This window comes from Nylanderia fulva, unplaced genomic scaffold (assembly GCF_048542155.1).
Source record: "Nylanderia fulva isolate GAGA-0341 unplaced genomic scaffold, ASM4854215v1 Scaffold31, whole genome shotgun sequence".
In the NCBI taxonomy this organism is placed as follows: Eukaryota; Metazoa; Arthropoda; class Insecta; order Hymenoptera; family Formicidae; genus Nylanderia; species Nylanderia fulva.
In genome coordinates, this window is record NW_028190379.1 from 1,119,057 (window position 1) to 1,146,107 (window position 27,051).

The 27,051-nt window shown below is 30.4% G+C and overlaps 3 protein-coding genes across 5 annotated transcripts; 2 read left to right on the plus strand and 1 right to left on the minus strand.

The window, feature by feature from the left end:
• Nucleotides 1-368: 368 nt before the first annotated feature.
• On the plus strand, nucleotides 369-3,241 carry LOC114928964 (HEAT repeat-containing protein 3). The gene is made up of 6 exons (XM_029300331.2): nucleotides 369-728; nucleotides 878-1,138; nucleotides 1,312-2,243; nucleotides 2,349-2,685; nucleotides 2,759-2,932; nucleotides 3,021-3,241. The coding sequence occupies exons 1-6, from the start codon at nucleotides 591-593 to the stop codon at nucleotides 3,150-3,152; spliced, it is 1,974 nt and encodes a 657-aa protein (XP_029156164.1). The 5' UTR covers nucleotides 369-590; the 3' UTR covers nucleotides 3,153-3,241.
• Nucleotides 3,242-3,374: 133 nt separating this feature from the next.
• On the minus strand, nucleotides 3,375-26,959 carry LOC114928965 (uncharacterized). 3 transcript variants are annotated; one of them, XM_029300334.2, is made up of 12 exons: nucleotides 26,800-26,959; nucleotides 26,636-26,725; nucleotides 26,308-26,460; nucleotides 25,874-26,100; nucleotides 25,238-25,445; nucleotides 24,693-24,816; nucleotides 9,714-10,049; nucleotides 6,656-6,720; nucleotides 6,009-6,264; nucleotides 5,600-5,719; nucleotides 4,985-5,261; nucleotides 3,375-4,812 (listed from the first exon to the last, which is right to left on the minus strand). In XM_029300334.2, exons 7-12 carry the CDS (start codon nucleotides 9,917-9,919, stop codon nucleotides 3,787-3,789), a joined length of 1,950 nt encoding a protein of 649 aa, XP_029156167.2. In that variant the 5' UTR covers nucleotides 9,920-10,049; nucleotides 24,693-24,816; nucleotides 25,238-25,445; nucleotides 25,874-26,100; nucleotides 26,308-26,460; nucleotides 26,636-26,725; nucleotides 26,800-26,959; the 3' UTR covers nucleotides 3,375-3,786. The 3 variants fall into 3 exon arrangements, with proteins under 3 accessions (XP_029156167.2, XP_029156166.2, XP_029156169.2); XM_029300333.2 differs by lacking the exons at nucleotides 24,693-24,816; nucleotides 25,238-25,445; nucleotides 25,874-26,100; ... (1 more) ...; nucleotides 26,636-26,725; nucleotides 26,800-26,959 and adding an exon at nucleotides 16,273-16,506; XM_029300336.2 differs by lacking the exons at nucleotides 24,693-24,816; nucleotides 25,238-25,445; nucleotides 25,874-26,100; ... (1 more) ...; nucleotides 26,636-26,725; nucleotides 26,800-26,959 and adding an exon at nucleotides 12,771-12,838.
• On the plus strand, nucleotides 21,860-24,325 carry LOC146722475 (uncharacterized). Its single transcript, XM_085484703.1, has 4 exons — nucleotides 21,860-22,178; nucleotides 22,664-22,928; nucleotides 23,477-23,554; nucleotides 23,652-24,325. The coding sequence occupies exons 1-4, from the start codon at nucleotides 21,919-21,921 to the stop codon at nucleotides 23,760-23,762; spliced, it is 714 nt and encodes a 237-aa protein (XP_085340829.1). The 5' UTR covers nucleotides 21,860-21,918; the 3' UTR covers nucleotides 23,763-24,325.
• Nucleotides 26,960-27,051: the final 92 nt, after the last annotated feature.

Consider the following 27,051-nt stretch of genomic DNA (forward strand, 5'->3'; position numbering starts at 1 on the left):
TTATTTTAATTAAAATAAGATTTATATATTTCATTACACATATACATATATATATATATATTTTAATAATTATATTTTAGTTTTTATACAAATTATATAAATACATATATATATATATATATATATATATATAAATAAAGAGAAAAGATCGCACATATACAGAATGAATACGTGATACTGTGTTAACACGAAAATTATGGGCGTAGCACGGACTCGCACCAAATACAAACTTTATCGACCCTGCCAGAAAATGGGTGTGCAGTTAGTTCCGATATTAAAAACGGGTGCGAGGGGCGCTTCAAGCAGTCCCGTAAAAACGGTAACAGCCAAAACGCCGGCCTGGCCGCTCTCATCTTTCTCTCTGGTATATACTCGACCTGAAGATAGCCGCTTCCGGGTGAAATAAAAATTGGACACATATCGCGTCTAGTTATTTTGTTCATTAATGACTGTTTTGGGAGCAACATTTCGGAATAAGTTTGCCCATCTTATCTTATATTATATTATCTATGGCGCACACATGTGCACATCTAACCTCCGCATTCAATTTTTCAACGTCTTCAATTATATATTAAATTAATTGTTTCACAATGGGAAAGCAAAAGCGACAGCGACCCAAGAGACACATGAAAAGTCCTATCGGATTACCATCTGTCAAGGAGCTCGAATTGAGTGAGGAAGTTACGGAGGGAACCAGAGAAAAGGTTTTGCAAAATGCTTATGGAGATGTAAGCATGTAAAATTTTATCAATATGATAATTGTCATCTAACAAAAGAACATATTAAGCCACTGAAACCAATAGATTAATTATTAATTATATATTAACAAAGAGGTTCCTGTTTCCATTTATATTGCTATTTTTTTTTTTTTATATAGGTTAAATCATGTAATATTGAAGAGAAATTGTCCGCTTTGCAAATATTGGCTTCAATGTCGTGCGACTCCTCTATGGCTATACAAATTGCTAAGGATGGTATAGCAAAAATAATTGGACCGATGCTGATGGATAGTAATGCTGTTATACGAGCCAATGCTGCGCATACACTGAGGGAAATTGCTGAAAATGGTGGAGAAGATGCATATATTGATTTTCTCAAGGATGACATTATGACTCCGTTGATCGCATTATTGAAACAGGTATTAAACATCAATAATAACTGATATCTATTATGAATATATACTTTTATATATCTAAATTAAAATGTATTATTATAATAATACCTTTATATATCTAAATTAAAATGTATTATTATTATAATATGCACTATTATATGCAATATTATAGACTCAAATAAAGTCTTTATTTATAGTATCATTTAGATTGGTGCTCAAAAAAACCAGGAGACGAGAAGGAGACTTTTGCTCAGGCAATTGGTTTGTTGCGGATATTATGTGCAAATAATGAGAGTGCACTCAAATGTGCCAATGAAGAGGATTTAGCATTTCTTTTAATGAAATTTTTAGATATTAATAGTTACGGCTTTGAAACTGTTACTATTACTGCACAATGTATGATATGTCTGTCGGATGAGAACAACACTGCCATTAAGAAAATCAAGCAGAACGAATCTACTTTATTCAGTTTGCTGGATTTGACAATGGATAATAATACTGCCTGCAAAGTGCTAGGTGTAAAAACTGCAGTAGCTGATCTTTTAATTAATATAAATAATTATGCAGATACTAACCAGACACATATATTTTGCAAAGTGTTGTCAGTACTCTCCGAAGTACTTGCAGTTGATCATAAACAAGTGCTGTCATGCTTAACATCCATCTTGCCCCATGAAAAAAATGCTGTCTCGAGCGATAAAAGGAAAAAGGTGCAACAAAATAAAAAGATGTTGGGATTACAAGAACAAGCTTTGCAGATTTTAGCAAACTTATGCTATGAAGACGAGGACAGTGAAGATATTGATTCTGATATTGATGATTCTGAGGAAATGGATATAGAGTCTGAATGCATGGACGATGATTCTATGGATGACAATTTGAAAATGACGTCGACGCTTCCAGTGGAATTGGTTGAAGTTATAAACAAGTGTAATTTAATTGATAAAATTTGGAATAAGACTGAACTCGTGATGGATAAAGACAACCAGGAAATATTGACTCAAACCGTGGAAGGTGAAACTGTAGTGAAACAATTTCATGATATTCAATGCGCAGCTTATTTATGTCTAAACAACTTACTATGCAATTTGGAAGTTGACGTTTTTGGTGGCGTTGATAATTTGTACAGGTAAATTATCTCCAAATTCTTCGTGCAGTAAGTGATGCTATTTTTCTATCACGTGCTTCTAATAATTTTCATTTTATTAATTCTGGCTATTTGCTTCATTCGCAGAAAATGGGTGGAAATCGGAGCGATTGTATTTAAAGACGTCGCTTCGACCAATATAGAGCTTCTAGAAGCGGCTACAGCTGCCATGAGGGCTATTCTTCAACAATTGGCCAAAGTACGGGCGAACGTTTTTAAAAAGTTGACCATCGACGACTTTGAACCGATGTTAAATTGTGTACGTCAATGTTCCAACGCGAGTGTTCGTGTCAATTTGATAAGGATGCTCTGTAATGTGGTAGAAATCCTGATGAATAACAAAAATTCCGAGAATGAAGAAAATTTCGAGAATGACGAAAATTTCGAGAATGACAAAAATTCCAAGAATGACGAAATAATAAGGGTAATCAAAAAGACGATCTTCGCGTTTCTCTTGTTCAATTAAAATTTTTCTCATAGCTATTTATCGTTTACAGTCTATTTCCACGTTCTTACTAAACATCTGCACGGTGGAGACTCACGCGTGGGTTATTGCGGAATCTTTAGACGCACTTATGGACATATTCGCGGAGGATGAGACCGACGAATTAGCGATAGATATCGAGTTGGTGCAGACACTGTCATCTTTACTACCGCGCTTTAAAACCAAAGTAAATATATTATCTTGCGTAAACTTGGTTTTTTTTTTAGAGTAATACATATAAAAATGTACTATCGTTATAATTTCTTATTTTGTAGGTGCGACAGCAGAAAAAAAAATTGAAAGACGGCATTTCAGTAGTATCAACTGTGAATGCAAACTTAACGAGGTTTATAAAATATAAACAGAGGCAAATAAGAAACCTTAGTGAACAAAGCAAACTCCATTAAATGATTATTTTACGAAAAAGGATTTGTAGAGATGATGAGATTGGAGATATTTTTACAATAAATAATTTATTTAAAGTTTCTCCAAAGAAGTGAGATTTATGTACGTATCCCTTTTTCCATATCCTTATAGATTTATTTCAGTTATTGCGTTTTTAATGGACTCAAAGTAGGATTATATTTCTTATCACAGGATAGGACTATTTCAACTTTATTTCTACGATAGGAGGCTTAGGCTTTTTATTTATCATATTAATAAATAATGAAAATTAAACCTAAAACATTTCACAGTAATATATCGCAATATATCGAAAACGTAAGACTCACTATAATAGCATGACAGAAATGCAAGAATTCTGCACTGAATTCTCTCCCAGAAGGATATGCATCGTTAGTACGAAATCATCAATAAATCTAATGAACAAGGAAACGTCATGTGTCGAAACGTCTGAAGCGAAGACGCGTAATTATTGCATACAGCCTTCGAGTGATAGCTCGTCTGTATAGACTCTCACAATAGATTCTCACATTGCATCAAAGTTTACAGCTAAAGATAATTATACACTTGCGCGTAAAAAATCACAAAAATTAAATTTCACTGGTAAATCCGAAAGTCGTAAACGAAAACTCGAAAATTTCAAAAGGATCCTCTCTTACCATCGTCTTCCGGACTCTTGTTTCCGTTCTTCACGAGCCTGGATTCGGACGCGTCTCTCAGACTCTGCGCGCTGTGTCTTCGAGGCTTCGGGATGGGATTCACCTCGTCTAGGAGCTCGGGTCTGTGTCGGATCGGCTCGGAGATGTGCAACTCGATCACCTTCACCGCGTCCCGGGGTGCCGCCATCGGTACCGGAGGATCTGTCAATCGCACCACATGAATGTCCTTTTGCTCGCACGGCAGTTTCTTAAATTCTAATTTAACCGGACCGGATGGATCGTCCACCATATTCTCGAAGAAGTGCCGGCGATTCTCCTGGATGGACAACCGGGTGCTCGTCACCTGGTCATCGTCGAGCTTTTCTTGTTCTTTGCTAGTTTGTTGCTTGCTCTCCAGAGCTTTAATCTGCTTCTCGATCTTCTCAATCTCCTCCTTCACGGAAAAGCTGTCGCATCGCGATAACGTGCTGGACGAATCCTTTTTTCTCAAACAGACTTCATCAGATTCTTGATCGATATCCTTGATGATCTCAAGCTTCTCCTGGGATGTTCTATTATACTCTATGTTTACGGAATCTTTCTCGATAGGATCCTCGGTGATAATATTCGATTGTTCCTTATTTGATTTCTCCTCCATTTGCGTCTCGAGTTTGACTTTCTCTGACGTTTCATCAGAGTTATTAGGAGCTGATCTTTCTTCCGAAGAATCCTTTTTCTCGTTCACTTCAGGCGCACAATCCTTCAAAACGTCACATGTTTCGTCCTTCACAGTGCTCTTCGCAATATCGTCGGATGATGTATCCTCGACTTTCGATAATAATTTATCCTTCTCTTCTTTTTGTGGCGACTTTTCATTCAATTCCTCGCAGCTTTTCTTCGTCATCTCGTCGATGTTTTCCGTGGCTTTGGTAATGTCGATAGGCTCGGTTATCTGAAGTTCGATTTGATTCGAATTCTCTGGCGTAGAATTTACTGTTTTCTTCTCTGGTTGAGAACTATCACCCTCCTATAAAAAATTATAATTATATTATAATTTATATTTTACAATATACATATTTATATTATAATTTATATATTTTATATATTATATATAATTATAATTACAAATATTAATATTCCAATTATATATTTTGCGACAAATTTTATATCCATTTATCAAGTTCCATTTCCATACATACTAAAGGAGAGTCCAATTGCTCCTTCCGTTTTGGTGGTTGCGGCGCTCTACGTTTTTTGCGTCCGTACGTGCTCGCCGTACTGGTAACAGACACGCAACTGTTGATGGACAAGTTCGATTTTCTCACAGCATCCTGGCTGAATCGCTTGAAGACGTAATCCTCAGGCACGTTCTCGTTCTCGTCCTTTAAGCTCACACCGGACCGGTTGGCCGGATCTTCCTCGAGGTCCGACGTGGTTCCGTTCAACCTCTGCGACGATCTATTGCCGAACCTTCGCCTGAGACAACAAATGTAATTTTAGTAAAATGTTTAATTACAAACAGGACTATTACATTTTACATTATTAGAAAAAACTCAATTTTATCGAAATTTAATTTATATATTAATTATTTACATTCTTTAATTTTATTATAAATTTATATTTAAAGTATAATTCATAATAATTATATAAAAATTTATATAAATTAAATAATGTGATAATTATATAATGTACTAATGTAATAATTTAATTTTATAATTAAGTTTATTTAATTTTATTTAAATGATACTCGCGCAACAACTGAAACTTCGAATTATCACACGTATTAATATAAAACAAGAAATAAAGAATTTTACATAGGTGGAACCGGCGTTCTTTCCGATTTGTCACGAAGGTCACCGTTTTGCTTCGGATGTTTTTCCTCGAAATCCAAAGGTGGTATCTTGTCTGTCGACCTCGGGCTTACCTGTCCGAACCTGAACAAAGTTATCGAATTATGATTTTGATTTCAATGAAAACAATTTCAATGCATCTCCTAAAATCGTATCTCTGTCATAGATTAATGACACTAATTTTAATTCCCGTATATAAAATTTCTAATTTGTACGCCAACTTTTTAATCGTACAAAATCTTAACATCTTTCCTCTTTTTTAGATTTAGAACTTCTATATTTGCTATATCTATAATTATACATATAAATTAATATCGACTGATATATGATAATATATTTATAATAATTTAATTCTGTCTTTAATTAAGCTCACCTTCGGACCGGTGGCTTTGGTGTGAGATCGTCACCCATGATAGACATCGTGGTGTCTTGTGGATTTCCATCGTAGATCTTAGCGGGATCACCATTCACCGTCAAATTCGAGCTGTATCTCGAGGAATTATTATCGAGAGTGTATTTCCTTCTCCTCGTCAGAGTACCTAGGGCTTCATCGAATTCCTGTTGATCCTTAGAAAAACGCGACGGTACTGCTGGTCTGTCGTAAGGCTCTCTTTTATACGTCGTCGAAACTGCAGCACGTGATAAATTGCATTTTATTTTACGCGATCATCGGTTACGCAAACGCTCCGCTTTTTATTTCCAATCTGAGATTAAAGAGCTTATATTTTCAGATCGTCTTAAATATGTACAATATGTGAAATTAATTTTAAAAAATACTTGAAAATGTATATAATACTAATTAAAATATATATATAATATAAAATATATACATATAATACTTATAAAGAGTTTTAAAAATATATTAGATTTAAGCTATAATATAATTTAGAAAGTAATTTTTTTCATTTATTATAACAATCATATATTATCTCACATTAATAATTTTAATTTTATTTTTCTGGTTTATTAGATACAAAATATATACTTTATAAACGAGTTTAATTGATTGGGTAAACAAACCTGTTGTGATCGAGCGTTTTTCCACCGGTTCTGAAACTTCCTTGCGCTTCCCAAATAATCCATTCCTAAAATACGAAAATCGAATTCATCATTGAACTGAATGTTGACAGTATCAGCTGTTTGATATCGCGCTTTACTTTATTATTTAATCTAATCCTATACTGACAATGAATATAACAGAAAAGTGTGGACGGCGTTTAGTTAAAATTTAGGATTAATGTTTATGATTATACTGATTATGTCATTCACTTAGGAGCGCTCTGATTCTGCCAGTATAGACGATAATAACAATCGCGTTTCGCGTTGGCTCCTTAACGGATCCAACACTTACTTAGGCGCACGTGATGATGATGAAGTTGCGAGCCGCGTCGTTTGACATACTTAGAACACATACATCGGAAAATTCTAGGGTTGGGTAAATTAATTATTTTTTTAAATTAAGTTAAGTTAAAGTTAGTTGCTCATAAAATTAATTTAGTTAAGTTAAAAGTTGCATAAACAACAAATTAATTCATTGTCAGTTAAAGTTAAAGTAAGATCAAATTAACTAAAGTTACATCAAAAGTTAATTTTTAAAAATATTATTTATATTAAATTAGGATTGTTTGTTAATTTTTTAAATTTATAACAACAAAGAAATTTTAATTTTTATATAGAAATCTATTTCTTGGTAATTGATGACAGATGAACATAAAAATTAATAATACTTTATTTTAAAATAATACGTTTATAACTTATAAAAAAACAATAATGGTATTTAAAATAACTAGTTGAAGTTAAAAATTAACTAGTTATTACCCAATCCTGGAAAATTCATAATCAACAAATTAACATACAACTAGACGTGAAAAAAATTTTGCCGATTTGCGCCAAAGGACTTTTTTCAAGTCAAATAGAATTAAACGACGATTACTTGAATTTAAAAATAATCATAAGTCATCGAAAATATATATATATACATACAACATCAGCAGTCTATGACGTCATACAAACGCATTCTTATTTTATCTATCGCGACACTGTCGCGAGAAAGATACATATATATAATAGATTTATTCGCGCGAAAGAAAAAGAAAAAAAACAAAGAACAAATTGCCTAAAAAAAAAACCACGACGTACAATGAAAATCGTCCTATTCGCTATTGTTAGAGGCGCGTTGATTATATTCATCCTCATTCTCCCGCTTAATGTCACTTCCACTTTGCCGAGGATAATTTGAAGCGCACTTGTATTCGTCCTATTCCGCGTTACTCTCCGATGTGTTTTATAATTTCAACTTTCGATTCGACACGTTTTACAGCGCAGATTCTTCGGTTTCTCGCAGTTCAATTCCGAATAATTCCGATTGCCAATCAGACCAGAACTCTCATCGTTTCTAATGAAAGTATTTTTAGCCGCGTAAATAATGCGAGAATGACTCTCGGACCACCAGGAGAAAAAATGTAGCACGACTTTCATGCAATATACATAATTGTGCGAATAATTAATTTTCCCGTTATTTTAGAAAAAGAATAGATTCAATTCAAAATTAAAAAAAAAAGAAAGAATGCCAGAGTTATCTTTCATAATATCGGAACCAGCTTTCACTGATGATTTATGTTTTCTTCGGACTTTCTTCTGTAAAAATCATGAACAAGAACTATATGCTGACCGGACACGATGCACGTCGTTGGAATTTTAATGCATAGTCTAGATTTGTCCTTTGGACATTCGCCAAGTAGCGGTGCTATCGATAATCTAAAACTACGAGCGGGTTCAAGTTCAATAAACCTGATGCGACGAAAACTTTGAAATATTCGCCGACTTTGATTCGTGCATATGGAATATAATCCTGGACCTCATCTTTACAATAGGAAAATTTGTGTTTTCTTATTAAAAATGGTCCCCGTTAAAATTTTTGTGTTAAATATTTAACAAATATATGTGTTAATTTAACACATTGCTGTTGTGTTAATTGAACTTAAATGTTAAATTATTAAAACAACAGAAAAAGTAACACAATGTGCATCTATTTTTAATTTTACACAATATTCTGTTTTAGTGACACGATTTATCTGTTCAAATTTATAGAAAAATGTTGATTTTTTATTTTATAATATAAGTGGGAATAATAAAATCTAAAATTAATATATTTTTAGTTTTTTTACATTAAAATTCTATGTTAATTTTACACTAAATTTATTTTAAATTACTTGATGTTTTGCATTTATTTTGTGTTAAAATATTAACACAATATTTATCATATCCATATTATATTATATCTCCATTTAACATATCCATATTATATTAAATTAACACAAAAATTTCTGTGGACCGTTTGGGGTATGTGATACTTGTTAAATTTAACACAAATTTTTCAACTGTGTTCGATCCCGAGATTTCGGGATTTGTAAAATAATATTCCGGGATTGAAAAAAATAATTTTAATTTAAAAAATATATTTTTTTTATTAAAAACTTAGATGTTGCATTTATATCAAAACTATATTTTTAATATTACATTTCTAAATTTTAAACTGTAGAAACTTAAATTAATCTTTGAAACAAAAAATGTGCTTATATTAATAATTAGTTCTTATAACTGTTGTTAAACTAGCAACTATTATATTATTAAAATTTTTGATCATCATCAAATCATGTAATTAAATAACTTGTGCGGCTAACAAAAATATTATCGAACATAAAAATAAATAAATAATATATGTAGGATCTATAAATGAGCGGATCTATGAATGAAAATTAACAAACATATGCAAAATATATTTAAACAATTATATATATAATTAAATTAAGTCAGTAAAAATTATTTTAAATTCACACACAACTTATCATTAATAAAAATTGTTTTCAATAGATATACAAATATTTAAAAGACAATTATTAAAGATCCCGAAAATCCAGGAATTGTCGAAACTAGAAAAGTAGCCGGGATTGTATTCCCTATTCGCGCATTATTGCTCCTCTTATCATTTCCACGTTTTATCAGCTCTTTATCATCTCCACGTCTAATATATTACGAGACATACAGTCTTAAAAATATTTATTCAATCATCACTCACCAAGTAGATTTAATCGAGAAGCTGTTCGACCTTTTCTTTCGGCTTCTGCCAAACGTCCAGAACTTGTGTTTGGATTCCTTCGACGATTTTGACGTGTTGTCGTGATGTACTTGCAATTGAGAATTCGTGTCGTCATTGAATGGATTCAAGTGTTCTGGATAATCGTAGATCGATACGCTGGGTCGTCTGAGCCTCTGGGTCGACATGATTCACCCGTTAAATTTCGATCGGCGTCTCGAGAGAGATGTCAGGTGAAATGTCGTGGGAACCCCCTTCGTGCACAGGTCATCGATTTTTCGTCACAGCTTCGCCCATCCAGACCTCGCGATCTGCAAACTAATTTCGCCGGAATATTAATCCGGATTGATCGGATCGGCTATTTATATTCCGTATTAAAAATGCGCATAAGAATGTTCAAGTATCGCCACGTGTGACGTGAAAAACTACGCCTTCAACGTATTTATACTTATTTGCGCGAATATTTAAATTTATTTGAATATTTAAAATATGATAAAAAATGTAACTACGTTATATATAAGTACAATGTACAATTCATATGAATTGCTAATATTTTATTTAATTAATTCGTTACGTCACTATAATTGCAATCACGAGAGAATGATGAAATTCGTTTCGGCACATTCGCAATTAATTATTATCAAGCGGTTTGATCGTAGACGATGAACGAGAGAGAGAGAGAGACAGAAGAGCGATTTGAAACGATATAATTGCTGCATGCGTGCGTTTACTTTGATCGTTGTGACAATTGTTCGGGTTCAAATTGAATGACCTGAAATGAAGCAGAACGTCCGATACCGCCGCAAGTCGACGACGAATTAATCCGGCGACAGTAAAAGGCCATAAACACACACGCGTCACTGTTAACCCGGTTAACGAGATGTCTAATCGCCCACTGTATTACATACGCGCAGCTGTATATCGTTTGCATAATGTATATAGCTGTGTGCAAGATGTCTTTTTCTTGTCCTTTCAATTACGCAGTGCAATAATGACACTTCGATATTTATTTCTGTCTCGGTGATGATATATTTTTTTCTCCATTTTTTAAAGCACAGTAAGAAACTTCGTCTTCTTGTTAAAAACGGTTCCCTTTAAAATTTTTGTGTTAAATATTTTAACACATTAGGTAGTATGTTAATTTAACATATTGCTGTTGTGTTAATTGAACTTAACTGTTAAATTATTAAAACAACAGAAAAAATAACACAATGTGCATCTATTTTTAATTTTACATAATATTCTGTTTTAGTGACACGATTTATCTGTTCAAATTTACAGACAAATGTTGATTTTTTATTTTATAATATAAGTGGGAATAATAAAATCTAAAATTAATATATTTTTAATTTTTTTTACATTAAAATTTTATGTTAATTTTACACAAAATTTATTTTAAATTACTTAGTTTTGCATTTATTTTGTGTTAAAATATTAACACAGTATTTGTGTGTTTAACATATATTATGTTAAATCAACATAAAAATTTCTGTGAACCGTTTGGGACATGTGATATCTGTCAAATTTAACAGAAATTTTTCAACTGTAAATCTTTTAAATCGAGAAAAAATATGAGAAATAACAATATTTGATTTTTAAAATATTTAATATAATAGAATATTAATATTAAAAATAAATAATACAAAATAAAATAAATAATAAAAATAAAATAAATAAAATGATTTGAAATATTAATAAAACATTTTAAAATATTTAAAATCGAGTTTAGATATAGATCATATGTTTTTAGGAAGTGTAAATATAGATCTTCGTGGATCTTAAGAGATGGCGAAAGAACGAACGAATGCACGCGGCACTAAAATGCGCGTGCAAATAATGTCTAACAAATGCAATTAGCTCAATTAGCTGTCTGCGTTCGCGCTTCGTTTTGTTCATCCTACGCGATTCGGAATCGTTCGATCATGCGTAACTTTCAAATACGATTCGCATGTTCTATTATCTATTCTAACGATAGAACGGAAAATACGTATTTGAAGGTTCTATGTTAATAATACCTGCCGTTGCGTTGTCATTGCTGATGCACACGCGAATCATTCACGAATACAAATCTTTGATGATCTCAGAAAAATGCATGAGTACAGCAAGAGTGTACATATTTTTGCCAGATAGAAAAAAAATGAAAATTTTATCAAGCTTTTATTATATATTATATTATATATTTATTATATATTACATTCTTTTCGTTTTAGTATCAAAAAAAATTATAACAATTTTTTTGCGAAACACACTACATTTTTATTTCTATTTTTTTTAATTAAAAATGAAGTACAAGTAATATTTTTATCAATGCTAAACGTCAAGAATTATATAAAAGCTTGATCAAATTATATATATAAAATGTGTGTGTGTGTGTAATTTTTTGTAATCTTTTTTTTAAAAAACTTTTATTTTGGCAAAATACGAATTTCGTTATAAAAAGCATTCGATTAAACATACAATCTTCCGCGATTGTTTTGGAATGCGTTAACCTGAGTGAACTTTATAAGGCATGCGATTATCCAATAGTCATCTGAATCGTTCCGCCTTGTAATCCGACGAGCAATTCAGTTACACAGGATATGCCATACACACACACACACACATAAACACAATGACCTTTCAACTCTAGATATTTTTTGCCCAATATGGAATTTGAAATTCACAAAAATATCGAGGAAGGTCATCATCAATCGTAAACTACATCGATGTTACAATGATAGGTTTGATAAATAATCTTTGTAAGTAGGCCACACACGCATTATAAAATATATAAAATATATATAAATTTATCATAAAATTATAAAAATAAATAAGTAAATAAAAATAAAATACAATAAATAAATAAATAAATTAATTAAAAACATTAGAAACTATTAAAAATATTAGAAATGTTTCGATAAATTCGACAAAGAGAGAACAGGGTTCTATTAAATCCTGAGATATATTTTGCATCCCTGAAATTCAATTCTAAACACTGGTCGAAATTCATAGACAGACAATAGCATGATAAAATTACTCCGAAATGCTCTGTATACTTACGCAGAGATTATCGGACGCCAGAAGCGATCGATCGATCGATCGCTCGATTATAACGTAACTGTGCGATGCCGCGAGATTTCGCAACTCGGCGTTGGAAAAAGATCTCCTTGTGTATCGAGTTAACATGCATCGTCTCCCTCTACTCCTCCCCCCTTGTCGTTCATATACCCTGTGCTCCACAATGCACCACGTGGCACGTACCACTTGCGAGAAGCGACCAGAGCGTGTCGCTAACGTAACGAGCATAATGAGAAGGCATACTAAATATCAGGGTTGGGTAAGTTAATGATTTTTTTTTTAAACTAAGTTAAGTTAAAAGTTGCATGAACAAAAAAATTAAATTAAGTTAAGATTAAATTAACTGAAATTAAATCAAAAGTTAATTTTTCAAAACATTATTTGTATTAAATTAGAATTTTGTTTGTTAATTCTTTTAAAATTTATGATAACAAATAACAAAGAAATTTTGATTTTTATATAGAAATATAATTTTTGGTAATTACAATTATAATGACAAATAAACATAAAAATTAATAGTACTTTAATTATAGTACTTAAGAAAAAAGTTAATACTTAAGTTTAAGGTCAAAAATAACTAGTTAAAATTAAAAATTAATATATTTTATATTAACTAAACTAAGTTAAAAGTTATTGACATTTTAACTATTTTTTAAACTTTTAACTAATTAACTAGTTATTACCCAACCCTGCTCGGGCGTGACGAGTTGAGTATATATCTATATATAATTCCTTACGCGAGAAATAGATGCGACCATCGTGTTTGTCTTCGCCTATTATTTTCCGAATAATTGTTGCGTGACCTAATTGTAATTTATCGTATTTGGCGCGAAATACCGCCAAAGTCATTACAAAGTTCTGTAACCGTGCAAAGTCGATCGCGCGCGGAGGGGATTTAATCTAATCTTTTTCTTTCTCTCTTTTTATCGTTGTTGACGAGAATTTCACTGGCATAAGTAAGAGAGTGTGCCCCCACATTTTATTTAATCGCTACACTTCACGATGACGTGTGGAATCGATCGCTGATTTCGATGGAAAAAGAGGTATTCTTCGATACGAGAAACCGTGTACCCCTTTTTCTCTTTTCCTCAACGAAGCTAAAATAAATTAACAAAAAGATTTTCTGTATATATATATATATATATATATATATATATACACATATATATGTATATTGGTAAACGCGAGATTATGTTTTCGTATTTTACATTTGAGTTTACGTGGCGGTAAATCGTCCTTGAAAGTCGAATTGAATAATAATAAAAATAATAACTGCGATCGACCACATTTAAATGCCAGCTGTGCATAAGTTAAAGAAGCGATATATCCAAGTTTAACCACAATGATTCATTGTCCCATTCCCGGACGACAATGCAACTTATCTTATTTTCATCGGTCATTTGACGCCGCACTGGAATGTGAACTGATTAAAAATCGAGTAAACCCAACGATAAAAATAATAAAAAAAATATATATATATATATAAATAAATTAAAGATATTTTTCTATATAAAAAAATCTTTCTCGAATTTTATCGAGTATCCTATATTTTTTCCGAAATTCAGAACAAAAGAAAAGAGAGAGAAAGAGAAAAGTTGATTTCTCACATAGTATAAAATGACAAAAATTAAAAATTTTAAAAATTATAAATTTTAAAAATTATAACAAATATATATACTTCAAAGAAAGTATTCAATAGTGATGTATCGTAACTTACACATTAAACAGAGCATTAGGCAAACTTAAAAAAAATATTAATATAAATTATCAATAAAATATTAATAAAATATTATTAAAATAATTGATAAAAGTATTAAATAATTTTAAAAAATCGCAATACAGATAAAATCAACTCATAAAGGTATAAAAAAATATCGCATCATAATTGTGTGAGCGAAGTTGAAAGTCAATTCAGAATACATAAGGAGGCTTTGTTAAAGCCTTTGTAAAAGTAGGAAACTGATAATCTGGCCTCGCGCGTGAAAACGTGATTTTCTGGCTACGACCCAGAATTACGACCGCTCTATTTCACCGGCGATATATTTTTGGATCTCGGGAACCGTTTAACGAAATTATGTCGCACGTGCTCGGCGATGACTCTTCTTCTTCAGGATGTCGCGGTTCTCTTTTTTCCAAGAGAAATTTTCCTTTCATTCCGAATAAATTATCATGGATGCGCTCGAAAAAAAATTTCTAAAATTATCTTCATTTTTTCTGATTAGAGATTCAATTGTAAAACAAGCTTATAAAATTGATATAAAAAGTCACGTTCTTTAAAAAAAAAATAAGGAATTATCTCTGCATTTTCTATGAAATCGTGACTATTGTTGACATACCTCATATAATTTTTTTCAGCATCTCAAACACGCGCTGTGCTTGATATCGTAAATTTAAAAAATATTTTCTTCTTATTTAATACAGATAGCGTAATCTCTGAATGCCAGCACAAGTCAGAAAAAAATCTTACTTTTTGCTTCTCTTTCTCTCTCGCGTTGAGTGAAATTTTTTCATCAATTCTGATAAATAGAAAACGTAGATAAGAGCAACTGTTAAATGCAGATGCAACACTATGATATTGACGCGCGTTTCGTGTTTGAGTGTTATTAGAACAAGCATTATATCGATTGATGGTCTTCATTAGAGATTCCTAAAAAAATCACAGCCGTAAAATTTGTAGATGCGATTGTTGATACGAGTGCGAGACGTACACGCGATTCTTAAACTTCGGGGAGGTTTCATTAAAGGAGGTCGTTCGAAACGAGTCATCCAAAAATAGAATCTTGTTACTCGAGATGATCGAAGAAGTATTCAAAAATTATTTCGCCATTCCGAAATGGATTCCATCGCATGTGGGTGGTTAGAGTTGCAATATAAATATTTGCGACACTACATCAATCATTAATAACTTGATTACGAACGAATAAAGCGGGCCAAGGATTCGCGGGCGCATTCGACGAATAGAATGAATCAAATATCGCCTCGTTTGGAATTATGAGACGGAAGAGGAATTTATACGCTTATATATATATATATATATATATATATATATATATATATATATATATATATATATATATAAGCGTATACCCGGAGCTTTATCATATTATCTCATTGGCAATTTTTAGGTATGACGGTAACAAGTGACTTGCAACGGTCACGTTTTTGTTGTAAGCCGCGGGCGAACTTATCGCGAACGTGCCGGATCATTATGCTAATATTAAATCTACGAATATATACTCGATTTCCGTGTTTAAGATATACGGTCTTTAATTTGAAACACGTCAGCGCGTTTGAAAAACTCGTCGAAAACCTGTCGCACTTATATACGCACGTATAAGTGCATACGCGAGTGACACTTGATGCAGCAATAACATCGTCTGCCAAGACGCACAGTTTATCCCGTCGAGAATAAGACGCGGTGAAAATTTGCGTTTCAATCTAGGCTCCCGAGACGAGAAACTCGCTGCGAAGTCATTGTACTTACGTAAGTGCGTGTGTGTTGCTGTCGCCGTGACGTGTCAAAGACTATACCGCGATCGTCTTCAAAGACGCGGCACAATCGAGCACGAGACACTTTCACGAAACTGATCACATCCGTTATGGGAAAACGCGAGGGGCGACAATCAAAGTTCAATATGCGACTTCGCGAGCGGGCAAGCGCGAGCGACGCGCGAAAACATCCTACCACTACGAGATACGCCGGCTAACTGCGGCGAACTGCGGCCGGCTCCGCCGCGTCGACGCTCAGCTTCGACCGCCGTCGCGCGGCCTTCGGCCAACTTCGGGTCGCGCGCGAATTTTGCCCCGCGACCGATATCAGCCGAGCGCGCTCGATGCGGAACATTCAAACTTCGGGGTTGCGTTCCGCGATTTAAAGAAATTATTAATTATTATCAGAGCTGGGTAATATCTAGTTAATTAGTTAACAGTTAAAAAAGTTAATAACTTTTAACTTAGCTTAGTTAATTTAAAATGTATTCATTTTTAACTTCAACTAGTTAGTTTTGACCTTAAACTTATTAACTTTTTTCCTAAGTTAAATTTCTTTTATCTCTGAATACATTATTGTTTTTTTTATAAGTTAAAAACGTATTATTTTTTAAATAAAGTATTGTATTAATTTTTATGTTCATTTGTCATCAATTGTCGTAATTACCAAAAAATATATTTTTATATAAAAATCAAAATTTCTTTGTTGTTTGGTATTATAAATTTTAAAAGAACTAACAAACAAAATTCTAATTTAATATAAATGTTTTTAAAAATTAACTTTTGATTTAACTTCAGTTAATTTAATCTTAACTTAACTTTAACTGAGTTAATTTTTTGTTCATACAACTTTTAACTTAACTAAATTTTATAAGCAATTAACTTTAACTTAACTTAGTTTTAAAAAAATCATTAACTTACCCAACCCTGATTATTATTAATATTAATATTAATATTTATAAATATATTATAAATATTTATAAAAATAATCATATTAAAAATAATATTTATTTTATTTTATATTTATTAATATTTATTTATTATTATTATTCTTAATTATTATTAATTAATTATTTACGAATTGCGTTCGATTGATCGATCAAGACAGAAAAAAGCGATAAAAATTTCTTTGCTTCGATTGGTTAATCAAATGCTACTCATCTGTTCCGAAGAGTAAATTTTAAAACGCAACTCATCAGAGATATCTTCATCGCATATAATTGCATTTATTTTTATACATAGCTAATGTCGTGAATTAATTAAGATTTCATTAAAAATTTGTACTAATTTGTTACGCTAATCTATACAGAATTAACATTTTATCGTTCTACTTATGATTTTTTTTAGTTAACCTGAAAATTAATAAGCAGAGATAATGAGCTTTGTAGAAGTTGTTAACCAACAATAAATTGGGAGATAAAAAATAAGAAGAGATTACATAAATATAAATTAAATTATTTTGTTCATAAATCGATCTGTACACAGAGAGAATTTTTTCTTGGAATTTACCCTAAAAATTATGTGAGAATATGATATTAAAAGAATTTTATGTAAGAGTTTCTCTGATTAAATATTTATCACAATAAAAAATATTAAAATATCTACCACAATAAAATATAAAATATATTCGATTAATTTTACTATATAAATAGTAAAATTTACTATATAAAAATAGTAAAAAATTTACTATATGTATGTACATATTAATATTTTTTATTGTGATAAATATTTAATCAGAGAAATTCTTATAAAATTCTTCCATGATTTTCAAGATAAATTCTAAGAGAAAATTCTCTCCGCGTAGAAGAAAAGTTTGATATAAATAAAGTGTCATTTTTGTAATAGTCTTCTTATCAAACATTTATTTAATAATTAAATCTCAATGCTGACTAATGGTGACTGAATGCAAGCCCGCACATTTCTAAACTCAGAATGCATGTTTTATCGCATAGGTAGGCGTTAGTAGAACTGGCTTAGAGAGTTACACAAGAAAAGTTGCAAGTAAAAGTACAGACGCGAATTTTGCATTAAGAAAATTAAACATATTCTCATATATATATATAAAATATTTAAAAGAATTATTTATATTCATATAAAATATTTAAAAGAATTATTTATATTTAATTTCTAAAGATTCCATATCTCTAATCTCGAAGAATAGTTTTCAAATTTTATTAAATATGTATGCGTGTTAAATAAATGCGGCATAAATAAAGAAGACTCTGCGATAACACTGAGTTTAAGGCTGCGATACTATTTTACTCGCATGATGTAATGCACAATATTCGTACGTTGAATCGATAACGCATAGAAATGTGCAAAAACTATTACGAACGATCGTTTCTGTAATTTTTGTCCTGTTGATATTCTTCTTGTGTCACGGTTATCGCCTGACATTAGCAAAATAAGGCAGCAATCTCAATAAATGCGATATCTGCATTTTCACCGAGTGTATTTCGATCGATGACATCGCGAATGAAACGCCACGACTACGCGTAACATATTTATTTACTTACATAGTTGAAAAAATTGTGTTAAATTTGACAGATATCACATGTCCCAAACGGTCCACAGAAATTTTTCTGTTAATTTAACATAATATGGACATGTTCAATGGAGACATATATACTGTGTTAATATTTTAACACGAAATAAATGCAAAACTTCAAGTAATTTAAAATAAATTTTTTTGTGTAAAATTAACATAGAATTTTAATGTAAAAATTAATTAAAAATATATTAATTTTAGATTTTATCATTCCCACTTATATTATAAGATAAAAAATCAACATTTTTTCTGCAAATTTGAACAGATATATCGTGTCACTAAAACAGAATATATTTATTGTGTAAAATAAAAAATATTTATTGTTAAAAATAAATGTATATTGTGTTATTTTTACATCCTTTTTATTTTAATAATTTAACATTTAAGTTCAATTAACACAACAGCAATATTTTAAATTAACACATGAATGAGTTAAATATTTAGCACAAAAATTTTAACGGGGACCGTTTTTAACAAGAAAACACAAATTTTACTACAGTGTATGCACAAATAAATGATATTCGTAAATTCAACCAATATCGACAATTATCTCATTTCGTTCCGCGAGAAATTCGGATGCGAAAACGTTATTTATCCCACACTACACCTCGACTCTATACTGATTACATCGTCAAACTGATAAGATAGAGAGTTCTTATCGTGCAACTTTATTCAGTTAAGTTTGTTAATATTCGCGATAGAGAGTCTCGTTGAAATTGATAAAAACGAGAGGGAAAAGAACGCGAGATCTCTTTTTGCATCGATAATCTTCGAAATACATGCAAAATAAATCGGCATATAATAGAAATAACGTCGGTGCTTTAGGCTCTTATTTGAGATAGTAAGGATCCGTGAATCTTTTGAAATCATTAAACTTTATTATCCCATAATCCGAGCATTGTACGCGAGTATAATGGAGCCGGCTTTCAAGACCAGCGGCGCAATGAGACTCTCTATTGAAAATAATTAGGGGTTGATCCCGATGCAATTGATACGGAAAGTATATCAAATCCTTTTATTCCTTTGACGATCGGCCTAGTAACGTCGTGACCTTGATGATAAAAAGTCACGTTTTGAAGATAAATATTATATTAATGTTCATTCGCATTGCAATAAAATAATTTCTACATAGAAAGAATATTTTCTTAGAATTTATCATGAAAATCATGCTAATCGTGGGACAATATATGGTATTGAAAGAATTTTATGAGTTTCTCTGATTAATACACTGAAAAAATTATTAAATTAAGAAATATTTATTTCAATACTGCCTAATAAATCATTTATTTGAAACAAATGATTATTTATTTTGAAAGGATTTTCTTATATCAAATAAATATTTTTTCACATCAAATCAATATCATTAGTTTCGAATAAATGATTTATTAAGCAGTATTAAAATAAATATTTAATCGAATTCAATAATTTTTTTTCAGTATATTTATTAGGTACAATAAAAATATTAATATCTACTACAATAAGATATAAAATATGTTCGATTAATTTTACTAAAATCTATAGTAAAATTTCAATAATTTAAAATACATTAAAAATTATTAAACACTTATGATTCTTCAAGTGTTTTAAATAGAATAGATACTAAAAAAGTGATAAACGTATAAAATATTTTATATAAATTTTAATAATATTTTTAATCCAACTTAATCATTTATGATATTTTTAACATGCAGTATGATAATTTTCGGTTTATTATCAAACATGATAAAATTTGAATTTTAATTATTTATTGTTCATGTCAAGAGAATTTTTTATATAGATCGCAATTTTTTTCTTTGTGTCTTATGAAGAACTAAGCGAAGAAATTAAAATTTCCTTATCGCACACGCGCTTTTTTCAATCGAATTATCAAGTGTCGCGATGTACTTTAATAGAATAGCTTACGAGATGACCCATTTTCACCTACTTGACTTAAATGCTCGATAGATCAACAACGTTAAACTTCGTTATAAAGTGCCAACTTCTACTATCACATAAAAATACAGGTTTAACAATTTTCATAATAATATGAAAAGTCGATTGATTAAAAAAACAGCTAATAAAGAGTATAAATTTTGTACAAAAAATAATCAAAGCTGCAAGTACCAAAAGTTATAAATAAATTTTTGCACATATATGCTTTTGAAAAAAATGCAAGTGATTATTCAATAAAAATTAGCTTACACGCGCGCAAACTTTTCTGTTGCTTAAAAATAACATCTTTAATATCTCTTCGCGATATTCATGAACTTATTGTTCGCAATTAGTAGCTAAATATAAATTTTGTTATATATAGAGACGAAAATCGTGGTCCTGTCCTAAATAACGCGACAATGCGGAATTGTCAGAGTCTTAAGAAGATTAGCGGCATTCGGCTAAACGAGAAACGACGAACCTTTGCGCAAGAAATGCATAAATTACAATGGCTGCGCGAAAACGCATTGGCGCGCATTACGCTAATTCTTATGTAACTAAAACGGCCAGAAATTGAGGCTCGCTCTCTCGGTGCACGAGTACGCGACTTCGTCGATGCGTATATACACGGCTCGCAAATGGCTCGGCAACTATGCAAATTTAAGTGCAGGATGATCCATCCGTTCGTTAAACGCGGCGAAGGTCTTCGTCGCGTTAATCCGCGCGAATTTTTTGCGAATCGCGCGTAGAACGAAAAGTCGCCGAAAAATCGCGATTAAAATCGTAAATAAAAGAAAAGGAAATTAAATCAAGTATTAGAACGATAATTTTAAGGTACGAGAATAGTTCCTGTATCGCGAGTTTTTATTTGTGTCCCCAAGGATGCATGGAACATAAAATTCATGATGACATCATGATAATGTCACTTAAAATTCATTTTGGAAAAATATTTTTATATATTACATAATTATTTATTTATTCTAGTGTTCGCACAAAATTATTTTTTTTTTTATTATTTTTGTCCAGATAACTTTTAATGAATAAAAGCATGATATTTTACCTAAGATTCTCTAAATAATTCTAGTCATTTTTTAATCAAATGCTATGAGAAGTTAGTGACAAATATAAAATTTTTCTATGTTTATACATACTTCAGAATGTTATAGAAGGAATTATTAAAATATGCAGGAAATTAGCGATGACACAGTTTTAAAAGAGCAATTAGAGAAAGATGTATATGATGAAGAGAATGAAGAACAGCAGTTGGGGGAAAGATCAATAGAAGAGATAGAGGAAGTGACTCAGGAAATAAAAGAAACAGAGAGCGATGAAAGGGACGAGAAAATAGATAAAAGCATTGCGACATTTTTGCGTGACAAAGGTTTGAGTGAAAATCTCATCGAGACATTGATTAATACTGGTCTTACGGATGAACACGTCAGGTTAATTAAAAATTCATAAATTGCATAGATACATTATTTTTTTGTATTAATTAATCAAAATTGTAATTTATTATATTTATATTTGTATTATTTATTATATTTATTATATATATATATATATATATTTAACTAAAATAATATTATAAGAGGAATTACTTTCATATGCGATACACTGCAAAAAAATTGTGAACTTGACTAAACCTTTCAGCTAAATCACTATTTTGTTAATTAAACATATATTAGTATTTAAGTCAAATATACATTTTGTTAGATTTAATATGTTACATTTAATTTAAATATTTTTATGTGTTCAATTAACAAAATAATATTTAGTTGAAAGATTTAGTCAAGTTAATAAATTTTTTTACAGTGTATAAATAAGTGTTAAAATAACATAAAAAGACGATGTTAAAAAATAAATCCTCATTATCCCTCCACATGTTATTTTCTTATAGTTTCTTTTTTAAACCTCTTTGTCTTCTCAGACTTTTAAAAGCTTTAAATCTAACCGATGACGACATTGATAATTTGCGAGATTTATGGCGAACAAAGATCGAAGTTAGCAAAAACAGCGATTCTATTAATTCCTCTACACTCGACGATTCGTCGTCTGATGAACATTTGTCACCGAATAGTGTCTATCTAAGAAAAGTCTTGAGCAAACCTTTGATCCAGGCTCTTTGCGAAATTGTGGCAAAGAAACCGACTGATCCCGTGGAATATTTGGGCCATTGGTTACTTCATTTTAAGGTCAGTTAATTTAAAAAAATACAAGAATTTTTCATTGAATATATATACGAGAATAAAAAAATATAAAGTTACATTGTGTGTTAATTTATGTACTTATATAGATAAGAATAAAGATAATAAAAGATAATAGAAAAATAATAGAAAGTAAATTTTAGCTCGATTTCTATTAATTGAAAAATTCTATTGATGTCGAATACAAATTTTGATTTTTATTTAAGTCCTCTTTTCAGCTTACAAAATTGATAACTAAATGAACAAACTTCAAAATCTTTTCATTATATGTAATGTATGTTATAATTTGTACTATTGAATGCTTGATGACTTTTGTATCAATGAGTCATAATTAAGTGTTTTGAATCTATTTACGCATTTATGATGTTATATTTCATGTCACAAAAATAATTAATAATCTTTTTTTATTCAACTTTTTTCAATGATAGAAAGATATATATCTGTGTGATTCTCTAACAACTCATAATTTTATTTTAAATAAGAATTTCAATTTACTATAGATGTATTTTTATATAAATAAGAAATATAAATTTTAGATTTGCGAAGAACGAATTATGCAGCAGAAAGAACGTGATTTTGAACTTTTGATCAATAGGGAAAAATTGAAAATGAAAGTATGGACTATATTTTACACATTTTATCGATTTTCCTAAGTCATGTATATATCTTTATAATATTTAATATGTAAAAAATATTTATATTGTACAACAGGAAAGCGAAGACAAACAAGATCTTCCTATTGAACAAGAAAAAGTAGATGAGATAACAAGTTCCTTCAATGAGGATGCAAATTACCTCAATAATTATGATGATAATGCATAAATTGATTATTAGTTCAATGTATATATGCAGAATCGAAAAAAAAAAACAAAAAATTAAATAACTATAATTAAGAAATTTTTTGAAATAATTTTATATAAATAATATAAAATTTTATATCCTTTTTTTATCATAAAAAAATAAATTCAAATTTTTTTATTCTATCCTATTATATATTTTATTCATATTTTATTTATATTTTATTATTAATCTTTATCATTATTTTATGGGCGAGAAATATAGATTTAAAATAAAAGATTTTTTAAATAAATTTACTTACCATAAACACTTTAGAAATAAATTGATCGAAAGATATCGTTAATTCACGACATTTTTGTATTTCTCTCGGACGGTTTTACGAAATGTATATGAGAATTTGATCACACAATCACAGACATGGACGCCGACAGAATTATTTTTAGGGAGATGCACCCTAAAGAGGATGCACTGGAAAAACAGTTTTTTCCCTAGTTTATAATTATATTATTGTTAACATCATTTATGTTATTTATTGAATCTTAATAAAGATGCATTAATAATTGAAAAATTCTAATTTTTATATTGCAGATCTGTTAATATAGTTAAAGAATTGCAGTTTTACAATTGCAAATAGTTATATTTAATCATCACATTTTTGTTCAATTAAAAAAATTATAATTGATTTTATTCTATATTACATGATTTTTTTTTACTAAATATTTTCTCTGTTGCTTCCCCATTTATTTTATAGAACAAAGCCAGGGGGATGCAAATGCACCGCCTTGCACCCCCCTCGCGGCGCCCATGCCTGCATTCAACAGAATAATATATAAAAATGAAAACAAGATATACAAGTTACAATTATATGCAAATAAAATATATGATTAAAGAACGCGATTTTTTCTCAAACGTACAGAAATGTATCATATTGTCAGAAAAAAATGAAAATATTACCTTGGGTATTAACATTGCATTTGTACTATCAGCAGCATTCGTATTGTAATTCCTACACCCTGTATGCGCATTTAATAAGCCTCGTAACGTGCATTTTCTACAGGTTTACTGCCTGTCCAAGAGCCTGCAAAGATTTCAGTAAATTACAATGATATAATGTAATGTAAAGAATATTCTCATAATATAGTAATAAATATGCAATTTGCATATAATCCGAAGTTTAGTCATTTTATTCATCATTATAATAAAAAGTAGCAATACACATACAATAGATTCTTCACAAAGACATGCTTTGCATTCTATGATTGCAATGATCATATAAGTTATACAAAATTTACATGAAAATTTAATTTATTAGTTATAAAAAAAGCACCAAATCTTTCTTTAACATTAAATAGGATTCTTAACAAAATTCTTCATTATGTAATCCGACGAAATATAATTGTAGAATTTCAAGAAATAAATATAAGAAATTAAAATTTTGAAACTCATCTATTTTATATTCATGATATAGGACTTACTAATTACAATAATGATATACTTACTCGAGCGTTCTGTGTCCTGCCTGTCCTAACGAAGCGGATTGCGAAGATCGAGTGAAACCGATTTGCGGCTTCCACCGATTCCCATTATTGCGATTCATAGCCTCGAAATCTTGCGGTTTCAAAAAGCGCGGCGGTTCTTAGCCCCTTTCAGTTTACGAGCGAGGAAAACATGACTGCTACTGTACTTATAGGATCCCGGTATTTGACACTATTCGAAACAAATAAACATTTCTAAAGAAAATGTCCACAAAATTATAATTACGCTAAATAATACTACGTTTTTAGTTAACGATACAGCGGTATCTGAATAAGTATTATACAAGATGGCGGCGAAAGAAAATTTTTGAATGAGAAAAAACGGCGCGAATTTTTGAATTCATCGATCGATCTATCGCACAAATTAAAAAACTCGCCAAAGTTTTTCAATACCCAATCGTCGCACATTTGTGCAAATGCAATTGCACATGTGATGCTGTCAAACGCGTAACATTAATTAATTATAACTGCGTGTCATTTAATAATATAATACATATAGAATGACATTAGCGATATTTGATAAAAATATGCAACGAGCTATCCGTATCCTACTGTGTTTGTATTATATATTTTCGTTTATAATAAAAAATATATACGAACCAATAGACATTATTCCTAACTGGCAAACCTGACAGGTGAAGGCAACGTGCTCCTGTCACTCACACATCTGCTAAGAGTACGTACAGTGCCTCGCATACCATTTATGCTTATTTCAACCTCATTATTAGATCCTACGTGATTCATATATAAATCTTTTATAAACTTATAATTGCTGCTCCCTAGTCCGATGTACAGTCTGTCATCACCACAGAGAATGTTTCTCTTTTCTAAAAATAACAATGTAATATTAATTTAACAAGATTGATGCAACGCTAGCAAGCTTCAATGCAACACTTATATAAAATCTTTGTTTCTGTACGACTAGTATCTTCGAAACTTATGATTCAAAAAATTATACAACAGATTAACATTAATTTTTGAAGAAATATCAATTAAAACGGAATTACATTAAAATGTACTTTTATATCACTCACTTTCTGCTTCCGTTAAGCTATCATAATGTGCCAAAGCTTTAAATAATTTTTTTCATCAAGAAATGGAAGCAGAGCTACGCCCTGCCATACAAATTTCTTTCCATTTAAGTCAAAATTAAAATCTTCTGGATAAAAGTCGATAATATAAGATTTCTGTAAATAAATAATACATGATAAAAATATGTATACATATATAAGAAAAATTCTAAAATCACAAAGTATCACAATTTGACGCATAGTTTGTCAAATCATGAATTCGAGTGTATCAACAGACTAATGTTTTTATACTATCATGCTTTTCAATCATTCCTCTAATTGTTATACATACTGGATCGATCATTAATTTTACCCATGGTGCAGATAAATGTTTTTTACTACCAGCAGGAAATACACCCATCAATTGCTTTAATGAATGAAACTGCAACAAAACATCATTAAATCATGAGCTAGATATGCAGAAATATTATACATTTATATTTTGCCGAGACTTACCGGTATAGTATCTTTCTCGAATTCTGTAGAGAGACCACCGATGTTAATAAAATCGCTTGCAAACGGTGCATAGCGATAAGGGAAATAACATCTCCATGCAAACCTTGATAATAATATCGCAAGATCCAACATAAACCACATATGTATTGTAAAGCGACGTTATATATTCCTACTAGAAACAAACAAGTAAATGCTATGTGTAACGTAACATGTTAACTCTTTAATGTAAGTTTTATTTATTAAATCAACAAA

What these genes read in the sequence shown, in the direction of transcription:
- LOC114928964 (XM_029300331.2), top strand. Translation starts at nt 591, where the DNA reads ATGGGAAAGCAAAAGCGACAGCGACCCAAGAGACACATGAAAAGTCCT. An exon ending in TGCAAAATGCTTATGGAGAT is followed by an intron (nt 729 to 877) that starts GTAAGCATGTAA and finishes TTTTTTATATAG; the next exon opens with GTTAAATCATGTAATATTGA. An exon ending in TACCGCGCTTTAAAACCAAA is followed by an intron (nt 2,933 to 3,020) that starts GTAAATATATTA and finishes CTTATTTTGTAG; the next exon opens with GTGCGACAGCAGAAAAAAAA.
- LOC114928965 (XM_029300334.2), bottom strand. Translation starts at nt 9,919, where the DNA reads ATGTCGACCCAGAGGCTCAGACGACCCAGCGTATCGATCTACGATTAT. An exon ending in CCAAAGCCACCGGTCCGAAG is followed by an intron (nt 5,720 to 6,008) that starts GTGAGCTTAATT and finishes AACTTTGTTCAG; the next exon opens with GTTCGGACAGGTAAGCCCGA. An exon ending in AGAACGCCGGTTCCACCTAT is followed by an intron (nt 5,262 to 5,599) that starts GTAAAATTCTTT and finishes TTGTTGTCTCAG; the next exon opens with GCGAAGGTTCGGCAATAGAT.
- LOC146722475 (XM_085484703.1), top strand. Translation starts at nt 21,919, where the DNA reads ATGCAGGAAATTAGCGATGACACAGTTTTAAAAGAGCAATTAGAGAAA. An exon ending in CTTACGGATGAACACGTCAG is followed by an intron (nt 22,179 to 22,663) that starts GTTAATTAAAAA and finishes TTGTCTTCTCAG; the next exon opens with ACTTTTAAAAGCTTTAAATC. An exon ending in ATTGGTTACTTCATTTTAAG is followed by an intron (nt 22,929 to 23,476) that starts GTCAGTTAATTT and finishes TATAAATTTTAG; the next exon opens with ATTTGCGAAGAACGAATTAT.